Below are 18,235 nucleotides of genomic sequence, written 5' to 3'. Positions count from 1 at the left end.
CTTCAGTAATGGTCACTGACCAAAAAAAAAAAAAAAAAAGAGTACTTGTGGCATCTTAGCGACTAACAAATTTATTTGAGCATAAGCTTTCGTGAGCTACAGCTCACTTCATCAGATGCATTCGGTGGAAAATACAGTGGGGAGAAATCTCCCCTCTGTTTTTTCCACCGAATGCATCCGATGAAGTGAGCTGTGGCTCACGAAAGCTTATGCTCAAATAAATTTGTTAGTCGCTAAGGTGCCACAAGTACCCCTTTTCTTTTTTGCGAATACAGACTAACACAGCTGCTACTCTGAAACCGGTCACTGACAATGGCCCACACACTGACTTCTACCTACAACTCTGGATCAGGAGAGAGACTGAACTAGTACAAATAGTAGGATTATTTATCAAAATTTAACAGATTTGTTCATGCTACAAACGATTTTCACTTTTCCTAGGTTTTTGGTTTTTGTTACACTGTTTTAAAGTTTGTTACTAATCAACCTTTAAAGGTGATGTCTGATGTACTAATAGCTGAATAGATGTGTAAGATTTACAGTACCATGGACTGGGACATGTGAATCAGGATATTGTAGTAGCAATGGTGCACATCCACAACAAAAAATTTTCAGCAAAATTGTGCATCCCCCCCACCCTCTCAAACTTGCAGACACTGGGCAAACAAAGGTAATCTATAATGGGAGATTTTTTGATGAGTTAAAAGAGAGGGGGACAATGCATGAAATCAGTGCATATACATGGTGCCTAATATAGCATTTTGAACGTTCACATGGCAAAGAACGCTTTTAACCTTTACAAACATGACTTATATTTGAGAGCATAGCTCTAACTTGTCCAACTTCACATATGGGATAACATGAGGGGTGCATAAAAAATAGCTGGTAATGAAGTGGGTCTGATTTCTTTGGCAGATGTCTTCTCTCGCTTCTGTTTCATAATTCATCACTTCTGATGACAATTAGTGTAGCAAACTGAATAGAGAATGACTGGATGGCTTGGGACTGGTAAATGGATATTGGAGTCTTTTACCACTTGGTCTCTGGTTGAATCTAACCCAGGTTAGTGCTGCCTTGTGATGGTTCCCTAGTGCCTTATGTGAAATTAATTGGTGTTTCAGTCCCGTTCCTTCTAGCCATCTTGAAGCCAAACATCCATTTGTGGTATACGTTTCAGCAGAGAGATCATGAATTGCATAGGCAGGAAAACTGTACTAGCCCTTAGAGAAGTCTCTGCAGGTAAAAGGTGAGACACATTAGCTAAAGCAAGCTTATGTTGCTGTCTGCGCACTGATGTGGTTTAATAGAAGACATTCTTCAGTACTGTCAATCTTACATTTTTTTATTTCTCTCATAGATTCTAAGATCAGAAGGGACCATTATGATCATCTAGTTTGACCTGCACAATGCAGGCCACAGAATCTCACCCACCCACTCCTGCGAAAAACCTCACCTATGTCTGAGCTATTGAAGTCCTCAAATTGTGGTTTAAAGACTTCAAGGAGCAGAGAATCCTCCAGGAAGTGACCTGTGCCCCATGCTACAGAGGAAGGCGAAAAACCTCCAGGGCCTCTTCCAATCTGCCCTGGAGGAAAATTCCTTCCCTACCCCAAATATGGTGATCAGCTAAACCCTGAGCATATGGGCAAGATTCACCAGCCAGATACTACAGAAAATTCTTTCCTGGGTAACTCAGATCCCACCCATCTAATATGTATTCTTTTACTTCATCTCTGAACACACTGAGAAAAAAATCTGCTCTGATTTACACCTCTGCAATGATGCTAAAGGAGTGGGGTTACATGGGTGTAAAATAAAATAGAATTTGCCCAGTATGTTGCTGTTTTCCATTTTCCCAATAGGTAAGACAACACTATACATCCCATGAGTTTTTTCCTAATGTCCAGTGTGAGTATATCTATTTTCAGCCCTCGTGTAGTGGCCTTGTATCTTTTACCCTTAGCTTGTTTGGCCTTCCATGTCTCCAATGCCTTCCATCAGCTATTCTGCTTCAAAGAAAAACTGAAGCTTTCCCCCTCCCTATGACCTGGCCTATACACAGAACAACCTCCTTTTTTTTCTATCTCCCTATACATCAGAGATCAGTGGTTGCAAAGTATACCAATCAGTAACACTCTCATATGTTAGAAAACCAGACCAAATAAGATTCTAGAAGATGAGGAAGAGGAAACAATTTTACACAAAGAGAGAATCATAAACTAAAGATAAACATACGTGTACCTGGATGTATAGGATGGAAAGCATTGTTAGATTGGCCCCCAACATGAAAAGTATGAAATATTGAAAAATAACCTGGATTTACAGCATGGTAGAAACTAGCCTAGTCTCTGACCCAGGACAGAGGAAACAAACATGAGGGGGAAGATTCAGGGGAGAGTAGGGATAAGCATGTCTGTGTATGATCCTTACCTATGTTATAGCATTTTTTCTCTTGTAGGAAGAGATATTTGTCTTGTCTGTTTCCTTAGCAGCATGTCTGCTCATGAACAATGACACACAGTCTATTCAGTTGTGGGTATTGGTTGCTGTTCCATGTACCTGGATACTAGGTAATTTATATTCTCTGGAAGGATTCTTTGCCTGCTCTCTCTTTCCTCCTTTCTGGCACTTGGTACGCATTGCCACTTTCTAGCAACCCCTTCTTAATTCAGTTTCTTCCTCAAGAATTGTTGTTCTACAGCCCAAAACTTGAGTCTTGCACATGTATGTGGCTGCCCCCATATAGTGTTAATGACTTTACACTAAAGTTGCATCCAACGAAGTGGGTATTCACCCATGAAAGCTCATGCTCCAATATGTCTGTTAGTCTATAAGGTGCTATAGGACTCTTTGCCGCTTTTACAGATCCAGACTAACATGGCTACCCCTCGGAAGCTTCACAGCACCTTGTATTGCATACACAACAGTTGTATTTCTCACTACCAAATAGAGGCCCTTTACAAGCAGTATAGATCAAAATAGCAGAGACTTAACATTCATTTTAATAAAATAGCAGGCACAATGTGAGTTGGATAGATGAGAGATTCACTGCTCCTGTATCAATGCTAGATGGACAACTGTGAAGATTATACTCTGTTTATTAACAGCAGTGGTATAACTCAGACAGTGACAATGGATGCTTCCCCATACCACCAGTTTGCTTCAGCTCCAACCAGGTTGGGCCACCCCAGGTAAGAGGAGAGTTCAGTCTCCACACCCATTTGGTCAGTGGCCTTTCTGCTGAGATTGCTAGTTGGGGGGCGTGGGTTTTATGTGGCCATAGGCCACCTGACTACTGGATTTTGATCACTTAACTCAGTTCTTATAGGCTGATAAACAGGCATCTGATGGTAACAGGGGAGATGAAAGGCACCAAAGCCAATGGCCAAACCCCTGAGCCACTCACACTCACTCTCTCATTTTGCCATTGGTTTTTACTATGAATTGTCCTCCCTCTCTTTTTTATATTGGTTCCCTTTTGAATACTCCTGCATTTGTGACCTGCCCTCCCCATCCTAACTGAAAGTTAAAGATTCAATTATAAGAGAGCAGTAATTGACAAAGAGACTGGTCTAATTTGGTGAAGGAAGCAAGATTTGGGTAGAGAGACATAATTGTGCTTGCGATGAAAAGAATGGCTAGGATGGGAAAGGGAACACACTTGTTTACCCAAAGTATCCACTTTCCAGACAGTGCTTTAACGGAGGGGAAATAGGCGGATTGTGCAATTTGTTCATCAATTAAAGCTTCCTCCCCAAAAGAAGCATTAAGAGGGGAAAGTTCAGTCCTCTGCCCCTGATCAAACACCACCTTGTCTAACCCTGGATCCGCAGCACATTCACTAAACAAATAGTCAAAGTCACAATAGAGCATCCGCTTTCTCGTTTTAATGTGGGTTTTTTTTTTTCAACTTCTGTGACTTACAGGGCAAATACTACTGTCCTCAGGGCCGCCCTTAGGCATACGCAGCTGTGGAGGGCACCATGAAATTTGGGGCGGTGCAAATTTCATGGTGCCCTAGGCAGCCGCGTGCTGCACAGGTGACGGCACTAGCCCTATCCAGCTGTGGGCTGCGCCAACTGCAAGGGTGAAGGGCCGTCGCCAGTGGGGTGTGGGGCCCCGGACAACTCCCTCCGCCCTGCCTCTTACCCTGCCCCCCTGCCCCACCCCCGGCCTGCCCCCATTCTGCCTCTTCCCCCAGTGACCCCGCACTCACCGGCGGCGGGAAGCGGAGCGCCGCGGCTGGGAGCTGGTGGAGTGGAGCGGGCTGCTCCGCTGCGCGCCGGTGAGTGTATGTGGGGGGTCCTTTCCCCCAAGCCCCTTCCCCTGAGCAACATGGCTGGGGTTGGGGCAAGGGAAGTGGAGCGGGCTCCTCCCAGCCCCCCACTAATCCCCCGGGCCACTCTGGGCCTGTGGGGCCCCCCAAAAGTGCCCCCACAGCTCCTGCCTCCCAGACCCTGGGGGGGGGGAAGGCCTGGGGCTCCACACAGCCCTCAAATGGCTAGGGACGGCCCTGATTGTCCTTTACCTTTCTCACTCAGGCAAAATATTTAATGTCCTAGTCCAAAGATTTCAGAGTAGCAGCCGTGTTAGTCTGTATCCGCAAAAAGAAAAGGAGGACTTAGAGACTAACACATTTGTTTGTAGCTCACGAAAGCTTATGCTCAAATAAATTTGTTAGTCTCTAAGGTGCCACAAGTCCTCCTTTTCTTTTTGCTAGTCCAAAGAATTTGTCTCTCAGCAAGTAATTTTAGAGGGATTTAATTTCAGCCAGCAAAGTGGTACGAGTCCCTTTCGTTAGAAAAGGGTTTTTCATCCAAAGAGTAGCCACAAAGGCATTTAAAACAAGATACCTTCTAATAAAAGAATAGACATTTCTGGAAGAGGACTTTCACTTTCAAATTTCAAGACCTACATCTTTCAGGGCTGGCCCACTGTCACTTATTTGGCAACATTGTTTACAAGGCTGGGACACAGTGAATTTGCACTCCTTTGGTGCTAATAATATGGCTTCAGATGTCTTCCATACCATCAGATGCTTGTACTGTACTGAGGTGCATGATCTATAACATTTTAAAAGCACTTATCTTAACAAGATCATTTGTAAAAATGGCTTGGAATTTTTCATCAATGTTCTTCAGAGGAAAATGCAATTTCCGCAAAACTGAAATTTTCCATGGGCCTTTGCTGAAATTTTTCAATTTTCCACAAGGGAAAATAAAAACTAAATACCTTGTTTTTAGGTTGACCCAAGCTGGACAATTTAGTTTGCTGAACCAAACAAACATTCAGCCTCTGTTTGACATTTAATATGTATCTTCTTTGAGCTGCTGTGGTGCCTGATTGAAGTTCCTCATGCCCAATTTATATAAGAACATGAAAACAGCCATACTGGGTCAGACCAAAGATCCATCTAGCTCAGTATCCTGTCTTCCAACAGTGGCCCATGCCAGGTGCTCCAGAGGGAATGAACAGAACAGGTAATCATCAAATGATCCATCCCATCTCCCATCCCCAGCTTCTGGCAAACAGAGGCTAGGGACACCATCCCTGCCCATCCTGGCTAATAGCCATTGATGGACCTATCCTCCATCAACTTATCTAGTTCTTTTTTGAACCCTGTTATAGCCTTGGCCTTCACAACAGCCTCTGGCAAAGAGTTCCACAGGTTGACTGTGTATTGTGTGAAGAAATGCTTCCTTTTATTTGTTTTAAACCTGCTGCCTATTAATTTCATTTGGTAACCCCTAGTTCTTGTGTTATGAGAAGGAGTAAATAACACTTCCTTATTTACTTTCTCCACACCAGCCATGATTTTATAGACCTCTATCATATCCTCCCTTTGTCGCCTCTTTTCCAAGTTGAAAAGTCCCTGTCTTATTAATCTCTCCTCATATGGAAGCCATTCCATACCCCTAATCATTTTTGTTGCCCTTTTCTGAACCTTTTTCAATTCAAATATATCTTTTTTGAGATGAGGCGACCACATCTGCACCCAGTATTCAAGATGTGGGCATACCAGGGATTTATATAGAGGCAATATGATATTTTATGTCTTATTATCTATCTCTTTCTTACAACATTCTGTTCGCTTTTTTGACTGCTGCTGCACATTGAGTTGACATTTTCAGAGAACTGTCCACAATGATTTCAGGTTCTCTTTCTTGAGTGGTAACAGCTAATTTAGTTCCCATCCTTTTATATGTATAGTTGGGATTATGTTTTCCAATGTGCATTACTTTGCATTTATCAACATTGAATTTCATCTGCCATTTTGTTGCCCAGTCACCCAGTTTTGAGGGATCCTTTTGAAGCTCTTTGCAGTATCTTGAATAGTTTTGTATCATCTGCAAATTTTGCCACCTCACTGTTTACCCCTTTTTCCAGATCATTTATGAATATGTTGAATAGGACTGGTCCCAGTACAGACCCCTGTGGAACACCACTATTTACCTCTCTCCATTCTGAAAACTGATAATTTATTCCTACCCTTTGCTTCCTATCTTTTAACCAGTTACCAATCCATGAGAGGATCTTCCCTCTTACCCCATGATAGCTAGCTTTGCTTAAGAGCCTTTGGTGAGGGACCTTGTCAAAGGCTTTCTGAAAATTTAAGTACACTGTATCGACTGGATCTCCCTGGTCCACATGCTTGTTGAGCCCCTCAAAGAATCGTAGTACATTGTTGAGGCATGATTTCCCTTTACAAAAACCACGTTGGCTCTTCCCCCCAACAAATTATGTTCATCTATGTGTCTGACAATTTTGTTCTTTATTTTGGTTTCAACCAGTTTGCCCGGTACTGAAGTCAGGCTTACTGGACTGTAATTGCCAGGATCACCTCTGGAGCCCTTTTTAAAAATTGGCATTACATTAGCTATCCTCTGGTCATTTGGTACAGAAGCCGATTTAAATGATAGGTTACAGACTACAGTTAGTAGTTCTGCCATTTCACATTTGAGTTCCTTCAGAACTTTTGGGTGAATACCATCCAGTCCTGGTGACTTATTACTGTTTAGTTTATCGATTTGTTCCAAAAGCTCCTCTAATAACACCTAAATCTGGGACAGTTCCTCAGATTTGTCACCATTCTCTATGGGCTGAGCTATATGGCTGAATGATGTCTCCCATGATGCACCACTGTCTCCCTTCAGGTTGAATCAAAGTGGTGATGCAGCATGGGAGATGTAGTCTCAGAGTAGAATGGGGGCATGAGGAACGCAAATTACAACTTTGGTGATGCATTGGGGCAACTCATCAAGATGCAGATTAATGTTGAACTGACCCAGAATGTTTCAACAAACTGAAATGAAGCATTTTGATTCAGGATTTTTTTTTTTTTTTAGTTTGCCTTGAAAACTCTCTCTTGATATTTCAGCTCTTTGTCCCAGCTGAGGATGAAAACAAATTTCAGAATATCAGAATTTCACAATGGATGGAAATTCCAATTTTCTACCACCTCTAATCATTTGTATTGCTGTATTGTTCAGAGGGAAGAATATGAAGAAGGCTATCTTCTGCAATTTCTGTACATAATGTTTGGATTGAGTATTAAAGTAGTGTTGTATTGCTAAGACATCCAGTTTTTCTGCATTTTTACAATTCACATTCTAATATCTCAGACCTTTTCCTCTAAAATCTTTTGTACTCAGTAATATGAAACAGATTAGAACCAGACAGTTCGTAAGATTACAATGTTCAGTTTTTAATTAAATCCAAAGACAATAATGCCTAATGAATACGAAAACAGAAACTTCCAAGGTTTTCTTTAAGTTCAGCTACCAGAGGTGTTAACATGTGATTATAACTAGATGCTAGGAATCTCATAAAGCTTCACAATTTTTTTTTTTAAATACTCCTCTGTGTTTGAAGAAATGACCTTGTGTGCACTGTATGGGAAACGCTACTTGTTTGCATCAGGTGCCAGGAAGCCTTTGATTAGTCTAAGCACTCAGAACAATTGGATGTTTTCCTTCCTGTTTCTTTTTACATTTTTGTGTGATTGAATTTACGACCTTTGAAAGTAAGACAGTGGTGTCATTTGCAAATTTAGGTATAGCATAAGGACTCACTGTAAGCTTCCCTTACGCTGATTTGTCAGTTTGCCTCAGTTCTGTTCCTACTGTGTACCCCATTCTATTTTTGGACCTTGACATGACTATATGTAAACAAATATCTAGATACTCGGATTGCCCACATAACCCTAATTTCTGAACACTTTATATTTCAGTTTTGAAGTGTAACAAGCCTTGTTATTCCACACCTTATTTTCTCAAGTGAAGAGTCCAGATTAGGCAGTGATTTCTCTTTTGTTCATGAGGTGCACAAGTGCAAACTAGGATGAGCCCAAAATAATGTTCATGAGATCTAAGGAAAACTTACACCTGAACCTACAGAAATAAAAGGCTAGTGAATAATTAATCCACTGCTCCACCTAGCATTTCAGTTTGTGTGCAGCTAATTCAACTTAACCTTTACATAACTGAAATGTGCTTTATTATTTTTGTATTATCATCATGCCTAGGACACCACCCAGGGATCCCATTGTGCTAGGTGCTGTACAAATACAACAGAAAGACAGTCCTTGCCCCATTGGGTTTATACTCTAAGTATAAAATGAGACAGATGGATACAGAAATATGATTTAGACTAAATACTGAGTCAGATGTTTTTCTCTACTTCTGTCAGAAAATTCTTAATTTCTATACATTGATAGGCTAAGGCAGTGGTTTTCAATCTTTTTTCATTTGCAGTCCCCTAAAATATTTCAAATGGAGGTGCGGACCCCTTTGGAAATCTTAGTCTGCAGACACCCAGCTTGAAAGACACTGTTCGGTGGTAATGACAACCTTGTGTGGACCCCTTAGACAATCTGTGGACCCTCAGGTTGAAAATCACTGGGCTAAGTGTACACTAATGAGCAACTAATTGCATGCCTAGTTGCTGTTAAATAGTAGATATCATTTAATTAGAAACATTTGGTATCAACATCTGACACAATAGCCATTTTTGTTCTAGGCTTCACTTGCTGTGTAATCTGTTGATAATGGGCAATTGAAAAGTTACTCATTTTATAGTGTCCTACTTTCACTTTTTAAAAAGTGAAATAATTTTGGTGAAAAATGACAGATTGGATAATCAAATCCATCTCTAAATTCTATGACTCAATCTCTAGGCCAGTGCAGAAATATTCCCTGTAGAACAGGGATGGGCACCTATGGCACACGAGATGATTTTCAGTGGCACTCACACTGTCCGGGTCCTGGCCACTGGTCTGGGGGGCTCTGCATTTTAATTTAATTTTAAATGAAGCTTCTTAAACATTTTTAAAAACCTTATTTACTTTACATACAACAATAGTTTAGTTATATACTATAGACTTATAGAAAGAGATTATCTAAAAACGTTAAAATGTATTACTGGCGCACGAAACCTTAAATTAGAGTGAATAAATGAAGACTTGGCACACCACTTCTGACAGGTTGCCGACCCCTGCTATAGAACATAGTTCTCTGATGTTCTGCCTGTAGGACAGGTATGGTACAAGCAGTGGCAGTGCAAATTCACCCATATGTCCCCTCTTACTGTGCTTCAGCTTTGTTCTGGGGAGTTAATTCAACTGCTAGGCTCATTCGGTTCTTGGCCTTTCTCCAACTACCAACTAGGATCAATAAATAGGATTGAAATAATCAGTGAACTTCATGCAGGCCACAGAACAATTGTCAGATGCCAATGACTCAGTCTCTACCACCTTTGCCCTAGAGGAAGACTATTTCCTATTATTACCAGTGCTGTAAAACAAACTGCCTCCACTTTGACCTCTTCTTCAGATCCCTTTTGTTTTTCATACGCTATCACCAAAACTTCATAGTTTAACTGTATTGATACCTCCCTACTGTATTTTCCACTCCATGCATCTGAGGAAGTGGGTTTTAGCCCACAAGAGCTTATGCTCAAATAAATTTGTTGGTCTCTAAGGTGCCACAAGGACTCCTCATTGTTTTTGCTGATACAGACTAACATGGCTACCCCTCTGAAACAGGTTTCAGAGTAGCAGCCGTGTTAGTCTGTATTCGCAAAAAGAAAAGGAGTACTTGTGGCACTTTCGATACTAACAAATGTATTTGAGCATAAGCTTTCGTGAGCTACAGCTCACTTCCTTCCCTCTGAAACAGTTTAACTTGTCAGTGCTCTGTGTAGCTGCTTATGTCACAGAACTCCCTCCTGATGTACAGGACCTATGTTTTATATTCCAGGGATTTATAATTCACCCACCAGTACTCTCCTTTTCTTTCATGCAACAGTATTTGCTTTTGCTATTAAATGCAGAAAGCGTCAGCTGCGTTCTGAGGTAAATCACTAAGCTAACAGCCAAGACAGTATGCCTAAATAAACAGTCATCCGTTAATGTAAAGTTTGCTCTCATTCTTAAACTTAATTTATTTGTTTTCCTTCTTCCCCTCCCAGTGCTATTTGCTGGGTGGAGTATGAATGTGGGAGATCCTGGGGCATAATTGCCCATAAGGATCTCTGACAGGAAGAAAAGGAATTTATTAGTTTGTTACTGCAAACAGTCTTCAGTTCATGCCTTAAGCCATTTCGCATTTGCAAATGCAAAGACAATCACTGACCTGACCAGTTTGCAACTGAAGATGAGTGACACATGAAAGGTGTCAGGGGAGGGATACAATAAAATGTAAGCAGGTTATATATACACACATTTATGATTTTAAAAAAAATCAAAGTGCTTCATGCCCTCAACCTAGCAAACATTAATTATCTAATTTCTTATAGACTTCATGGCAGAGGGTGGGCTGTGGAGGAGGGAAAGTGGCAGGCGGGGGGCTTATGGATCAGCGCAGAGAGGATGTTTTGTGTGGAAGAAAGCCTCAGACCACGTGTATGAGAAGCTGACAGATGAGATTGGCATCTCTCATGGCTGGGGTTAAGTAGGAGAAGTACTCGGGGGGGGGGGGGGAGAGAGAATTCTGCACACAATATTTTAAAATTCTGCATATTTTATTTGCCAAAACAACACTATAATCATGCCAGTTTTAATTATGTTGGTAATTTATTTCAAAATACCTGTCAGCAAGTAATACCTGTAACAATGCGGACAACAAAAAATGTTCCGGAAATGTTTTTGACAGATTCCTTACTAGACATATTAATACAGAACTTTGAGTAATAATTCATTTAAACTACAATACAGAAACTTATTTCCCACAGCCCTCAGAAACAGGGCAAAGGTTTGGGGGAGTCAGAGGTAATGGAGGAGCTGAGAGAGAGGGAAGTAATTGGTGGAAGTGAACTTGGAGGGTGGTTAGGGGTGGAGGGGAGAAGTATGGAACAGGTTTTTGGGGGGGAATTGTTAGGGAGTTGGGGAGTCTCCTCCATGCAGACCCTGGCTGACCCCGAGCCTTTCCCATTCAGTCAGGAATATCTGTCCAGTCCCTTTCTTTCCCTGCGTCCCCTCCTCCTGTCCTCATGTGTCCCTGCACCCCCTCCCATTCAGCTCCTGGCTCAGTGCTGGTGCCCCATTAGTTCTTGTGCCACCATCCCAGTCTATCCCCCTCAATAGCCTTTCTGAACCCCAGTCTACATGACTCCCCTCAGCAGCCCAATATGCCTTACTCTGTCCATCCCCCATATATACACCATTCCCCCCCCTCACCTGGCCCGACAAGCAGGATGCTGTGAGAAAAAGCAGCCTATGGTCTCTCCCTCTCTGTGGCAGGCCTCCTTCTCTTTTGGCACCACAGCAGCCCCTGCTGGGCAAAAAGTATAATTGCAACACCTCTCCCATGGAATGTATTATTTTGGAGAGAAAAAAAAATCTGCAGGGGGATATGAATGCTGCACCGGTGCATAATTCCCCCAGGAGTAGAACAGGCACAGTGACAAAGGGCCCTGTAGGCAATGGCAAATACTATGAACTATTTTGCCTGTAGAGCTGGTTAGAAACGGCATCTCTGCTCTGCAGCAAACTTTGGCATTTCAAAAACTTGTCATTCCACAGCTGAATGAAAAGTCTAGATTTCCCACAAAATGAAATGTTTGAAATATTTTATTTTAGAAATCTTGAAACTATCTTTTTGAAGTGTTTTGACTTTTACATTACTTTATAAATTATATTATAACAAAGTTGAAACAATGTTCCAATAACTTCCCCTTAAATGTTATGAAATCAATACATTTCCACAGAAAAATCTAATTTAGCCAACTCCGCATTTTTCCACTGGGAGACGGTTTAATCAGAAACTTTTTGACCAGCTCCAGTTGTACACTGGTGGACCGACTCACTGGCCCAGGAGCAATCAATGCCACACGCTAGAGTCTGTTTTAGGCTATTATCTCAAAGCACCATTTATTGGTTAAACAGAAAACATAAACAAAGTAAAGTAGCTCCTCTGCCTAGAATGGAGCCACAATTCCCCAAAGGCTTTGCCCTCACCTTTCTCAGCCCTTCTGGGTCCTTGACCCAACTGCAAGAGTCTACCTAGTCCCTGCAGTGCTCACTCTCCAGCATGTTTGCTTAAGAGTCTCTAAATAGACAAGTTCTTTCCACTAGTCCAGCTTCTACTACAAACCCTCCTAATATTCTCCAGCCCACCTGGGCACTTGCTGGCCTTTATAAGGGCCAAGTGCTCTTCAGCCTATCACTTGACATCTAGCCCCATAGCCTCAACTGGGACACAGCTGATCAGACACAGGTGGGGCTGGCCCATGTCCTCTTAAAGGGGCCAGTCACCCTGTGAAATGTAATTTCACATCATTTGAATGATTAAAAACTTGTAGCAAATCTGGGACTTAAGGTTCTATCCTACAAAGGGCAGAGCACCCTGCTGGCCCTGACCTACCACAGCACTAAAGCATGTGCTTAGTTTTAAGCACCTGAGTAATCCCAGTGTGACCTGTGCCAGTACCTGGCAGAATAGGAGACAGGGCAACCAATCAGAGCAACTTTCAGAGTAGCAGCCGTGTTAGTCTGTATTTGCAAAAAGAAAAGGAGTAAAGTGAGCTGTAGCTCACGAAAGCTTATGCTCTAATAAATTTGTTAGTCTCTAAGGTGCCACAAGTCCTCCTTTTCTTTTTGCAATCAGAGCAAGGGGCTGGGACTACATAAACAGTTTCAAGGCAGGTTTCAGAGTAGCAGCCGTGTTGGTCTGTATTCGCAAAAAGAAAAGGAGGACTCGTGGCACCTTAGAGACTACCCCATTTATTAGAGCATAAGCTTTCGTGAGCTACAGCTCACTTCATCGGATGCCTTTGCAAGTGCGTGGCATTTGCATCCCATGAAGTGAGCTGTAGCTCAGGAAAGCTTATGCTCTAATAAATGGGGTAGTCTCTAAGGTGCCACGAGTCCTCCTTTTAGTTTCAAGCCAGACTTTCAGAGCAATATAGTTGTGAGAACTGGAAGGAGATGGCAAGTGCCTCATGGAAGCGCACAGCGAAAGCTTGTGTGTTGTAAGATGGCTTTAGGCTAACTGGGGAACGAGACACAGAACTGCCGGGTCTGGGGAAGGCCCCCAGCCTGCCTGCTTCCCCAGCTGCGCGCATTCTCACGGCACTCGCTGTTTGCATTTTTGCTTCTCTAGCGCGGGCGGGGCTTTCCCCAGGCTGTATTCTTGTCGCTATTGCATTGGCTAAAGCAACTGTCAGTCCCACCGTTTTGCCGGCCCAGCGGCGCAGCTGGGAGGGTGGGGGCAGGTTCTATTGGCCAAAGGAAAGCAAACCCATCGGCTACGGTGGGGCCTGGGAGGGGCCTCCCCACGGGGGGAAGCAGGCCAGGGAACCCCCGCCCACATTCCACCGCTGGAGAGGTGTGGAAATAGTGCAGTCCGGAGGCTAGTTCCTTAATTCTGATTGGGCAGAGTCTCTGAAACCAGCCAGCTTCCCTTCAGTGATTGGCAGTTTTCATGGAGGGGGAGCCAGCATCTGAAGGGGGTGGGGAAGGAAGGCTGCTGGTGTCAGTCTGAGTCTCGATTGTGAGCAGCTGTGGGGAGGGTCTCCAGCTGATAGAGGAAACTCACTCCCTATTAAACTCAAACACACACACGCGTTCATTCTAATGCAGATCAGCCGTGTGCAAACAATACGGGGATTGTAGCTCTGAGCACTGGAGAAAGGAGAGTAGGGCTTGTTCTGGAAAGTTGTCTCAACTTAAATTGATATAGCTATAGAGTTTGAGGGAGTATTAAGTACAAAGAGAGTGAGGAGAAGGAGAGCTTTGGTCATATGGAATAAGGCTGCTGTGTGTGAGCAGAGTGTCAATAGTGAAGTGTGCCCAAATACACCTATCCTATCTCCCTTGGCTTTTATTGTGGTTCTAACTGATCATGGAAGTATTGGAAAATGGGGAGCAGAACCTGTTGCACTGGGATCGAAAGCTGAGTGAGCTGTCAGAACTGGTGGACTCCGATTCCCTGCTAAACAATACGGTGAGAAACAGCAGTGCTGGGCTGTTTGTCCGTCTTCTGTACGGACACTAATGTGTGTTCGTCTTGTCAAAGCGGGAGGGTGTGCAGTAATTCTAATGGGGGGGGGGTTAGCTTCTCTCTTTGGGGGTGGAGGAGGAGCAGGAGTTGGGCTAGCACCCATCTGCCTAGAGTTAAGCTGCCCTGTTATCAGGAATTCTTGTGAATACTCAGTGTAGGAGGTGTTCAGAAGTCTTCCTTGTGAAATTATGAATGCGCCTGAAAAGTGTGAGTCATCCCTTTTCCTTCCCTTTAAGTCTAGCTTTTCTTTGTCATTCCAGCTGGGTGGCTGAAGAAACCCAGGGTAGAGCTGGGCCCCATTTGGGTTATGTATTTGGGGGAAGCCCTAAAATGGTTTTACAGTTAATAATGACTGGGGAGGGAGTCTGGCATTTGGAATTTTAATTGGGGTGGTAACTAGAAAAACAGATGCAACTAGGACATTACTGAAATGCATTTTCATTTCTTCACATCCTTCCAAATGAGAGTGACTGTGAGCATATAGGGAGAACCCTTAGAGTGCATTAAGGTGCTGTTGGATCCTAAGCCGTTTTAAAAATGACTGAAATTTCATATTTTATTTAAACTGTAGCAGCAGCCATGGGTGTGTGATTTTGTAGTTTGGATTCCTCCTTTCCCCCTCTGTGTAAATTTAAGAGGTTTGTAAAGGTTTAACTTAAAGCATCAGTAAGAAAATAACAGACTTCAGGACTTTACCATAGTGGGTTTATTCTGCAATTGGATGAAATCCAAGACTTTGAAATTCTGAGGAACTGGTTCCTGTGTTTTTGCAGCCCACCACCATCATTAGAGGTTATGCTTGAAAGGGAGTTGGAGCCCTACCTCCTAGAAGATTTTTGTGGTGGATTGGGGGTATAAGGAGAGAAAACACTTCATCCTCCTCTGAAAAATGCACTAATTGTTATCAAAGGCACAGCTGCAGCCAGATGTATGATTTACTGCAGTGTGCAAAAAAAGCCACTTCACCCAAAATAAGGCCAAAAGTGGGTTTTCCTAGGGCATCACGGGAAAGGGGGGAAATGTAGTTCCTCCAGGCAAACAATGCAGAATACTATGCAATCTCCCACAGCCAGGTCAGAGAGAAAAAATATATTCTACTGAAGATCTTAACTTTTTATAGTGGCTGACAAACTCTTGTTGGGTGGAAATGGGCCAAGCTTTGACTGAATTCTACAAAATATTGAAGAAAAATTGGTTTGTGTGTTTAGTGTACCAAGTGATTGAATTCTAACATGGTGCAGATTACTTGATTTTACTAGTTACTGTAAAGCTGAGGAATTTGGAATTGACTCTCTGTTTAGTAGGCTTTTAGTTTTATTGGGATGCAGAGTTGAGGCTGTGTTGGTCCTAGGATATTTGAGAGACAAGGTGGGTGAAGTAATTTATTTTATTGGACCACTACAAAAAAGTTTATTTGGACATAGGTTACATTGGCTACAGAAACCCTCACTCTAATCATGCGTCTAACCCTGGCATGTGAAATGCTTTCCTATGGCATGGCTAAGCAATCCCTCTGGTAAGTTCTTCCTTATAGGCTGTCTGTCTTGGGGGGGGGGGGGGAAAGGTGTGATAATTGGCATATTAAAACTACAATTACCTTGTTTACATAGGGATTTTAGTGTATTAAAATCCTAATTTAGACAAAGATAGTGGTAGTACTAATGTGATAGTTAACCCACCTTTTTTCCCTGGTGTGGACATGGCTTTAGTTTTAAAATTGCATTTGAATCCTCAGATTCCAGTTTAGTTGCTTTTGGTAGCAGCTGTTGGTGAAGCTGTAGGCATGTTTGTCTCGGTTCTTCCCTGGAAGTATACTTGTATAATCTCTGGACTGAACTCATGAGCCCCACTCTTCACCACTGCCTACCATAACAGTTATGGCAACTTTATTTTTGGCTGGGGCTCCCTTTCCCTTTGGAGGCCATCAGTGGGGCTTAACATATCAAAGGGGCTGCTGTTGTGTCACAAGGATCTCTTGTCTGTCTTCCCTCCAACTCTGATCTTGTCCTGCAAAGGCAGAATGTTTTATCACTTCCTATCAGTCCTGGCAAGCAGAGATGAAGATCATTAACTGAACTCTTTTCTCTTCTCTTCCATGGAAATACAGAGTCCTATCATTAGGTTACCATGCTGGTTTCCAATATTAACCATCTTTCTATGGTGGGAAATTACTGTTGCAGCACAAATGCTATTTTATGCCTTTAAAAAACAAAGATGCAAAGTCCTTGGGGGAATAGTTATAAAGGGCCAACAAATATCTGAAATTTAACTCTATTTGCCAACCTCTCTCTCTTTCTACAACCTATCTTAAAAACAACAAAAAGCAAAACAAGAAGGGGGGGGAAAACAGCCTCAACCAAACCTGTTAGGCCTCCAGCTGTTACTTGTCTCTAACGCAGGAGGAGTTTTGTAGGCATGTGCTGGCCTTTCAGGTCTGCAGACCTTAGTCTCTGATCTCAGGTGAAAATGAGTAACATTTTCTTAAGTGTGTGGATGGAGAGGGTGCATTCAAGTCCAATGTGTGTGCACAGCATAAAGTAATAAAAGTTGACAACTGGTGAATCTCTGCTCAGGAGAAGCCCAAGATTGTAATTCCAGGGACTACTATAGGTGAGGGCTGAGGTGTGCTGGCAGAGCTGTATGAGGAAGCTTGCTCAGCATTTACCTGTGCTATGCCTGGCTCAGTTTAGGCAGTCCTATCTGTGACTCACTTTTGTGAGTACTAATATACCCAGGTAAATAAAGGAATAAAAGGTTGTCATCTGTGAACTGTGACATACCATAGTGCCACTGTGCAGTGTCATAATTCTGCATCACAGCAAAGATCTTGTGTTAGTCTATGTGCAGAAACATGAATAACCATATAAGGCCTAACTTGCTGTGTGCTGGGCAGTGTGGTCTTAGGGTCCTAGGAAGCATGCCTGTTGCAAGTTCTGAAGTTTAATGCAGCTAGAAGGCAGGCTGTCAGTTACATACTGTAACTGTCTTTCTTTAACTATCTTGTTTAACTGCTTTGTCATTGAAATTTCTTATGCCTTGCACAATTTATATCTTCGGATAGCTCTGGGGGGAAAGCAATCCTATGTTAGATTTCTTTAATGAGCTGGTAGAAGCTTTAGTGACAGGAAGCGCTGCACTGTTCTGTTGAAGGGCACGCGCATGTGTGCGTGCGCTCTCTCTCTCGCCCTCTCTCTCTGTGTGGTTTTTTTAAATATGTTCTGAATGAAACAAGGGACCCCTCTGAGAATATTCTGTTGGATTTTATAGCTGTGTTTGGGATGTTACTTCTAGTTACTGTTTAGAACTTTGTCCGTGACAAAGATTGAATTGCCATTCTAATTCATACTGTCAGCCAGAAATATTTCCCTAATTTAAAGTTCAGAGCTTGGGTGGCCACAATTTCTCACCCAACATACATGTGTTTTCCCAATAGGGTGATCAGATGTCCCAATTTTATAGGGACAGTCTTGATGATATTTGGGGCTTTTTCTTATATAGGTGTCTATTTCTCCCCACCCGTATCCACTGTCCTGATTTTTCACACTTGCTATCTGGTCACCCTGTTTCTGAATCCAGTTACTGACTACTTGAAATGTGTATAGCTTGCAAAATAAATGGCATTCTGGAGGCCCAGTGGTCAGAAACAGTGCTCCTGCCTCTGCTGTGTTTAAATGGAGAGTGCTCTGCTTGTTGTGTGGCAACTAATCCTACTTGGGCATTGACTCTTAGGAGCATGT

At 42.6% G+C, this 18,235-nt stretch overlaps 1 protein-coding gene across 1 annotated transcript in view; it reads left to right on the top strand.

The window, feature by feature from the left end:
- Positions 1–13,803: 13,803 nt before the first annotated feature.
- The window catches only part of CREB3L2 (cAMP responsive element binding protein 3 like 2), a 108,471-nt gene continuing 104,039 nt past the window's right edge, over positions 13,804–18,235 (top strand). Inside the window, exon 1 of the mRNA XM_038373188.2 lies at positions 13,804–14,441. Coding sequence (XP_038229116.1) covers positions 14,340–14,441 — 102 coding nt within the window. The 5' untranslated portion in view covers positions 13,804–14,339. The remainder of the gene's footprint in view (positions 14,442–18,235) is intronic.

Source organism: Dermochelys coriacea, chromosome 1 (genome assembly GCF_009764565.3).
Source record: "Dermochelys coriacea isolate rDerCor1 chromosome 1, rDerCor1.pri.v4, whole genome shotgun sequence".
Taxonomy (NCBI): domain Eukaryota; kingdom Metazoa; phylum Chordata; order Testudines; family Dermochelyidae; genus Dermochelys; species Dermochelys coriacea.
The sequence above is the reverse complement of the archived record's forward strand: the minus strand, read 5'-3'. Positions and strand labels throughout refer to the sequence as shown.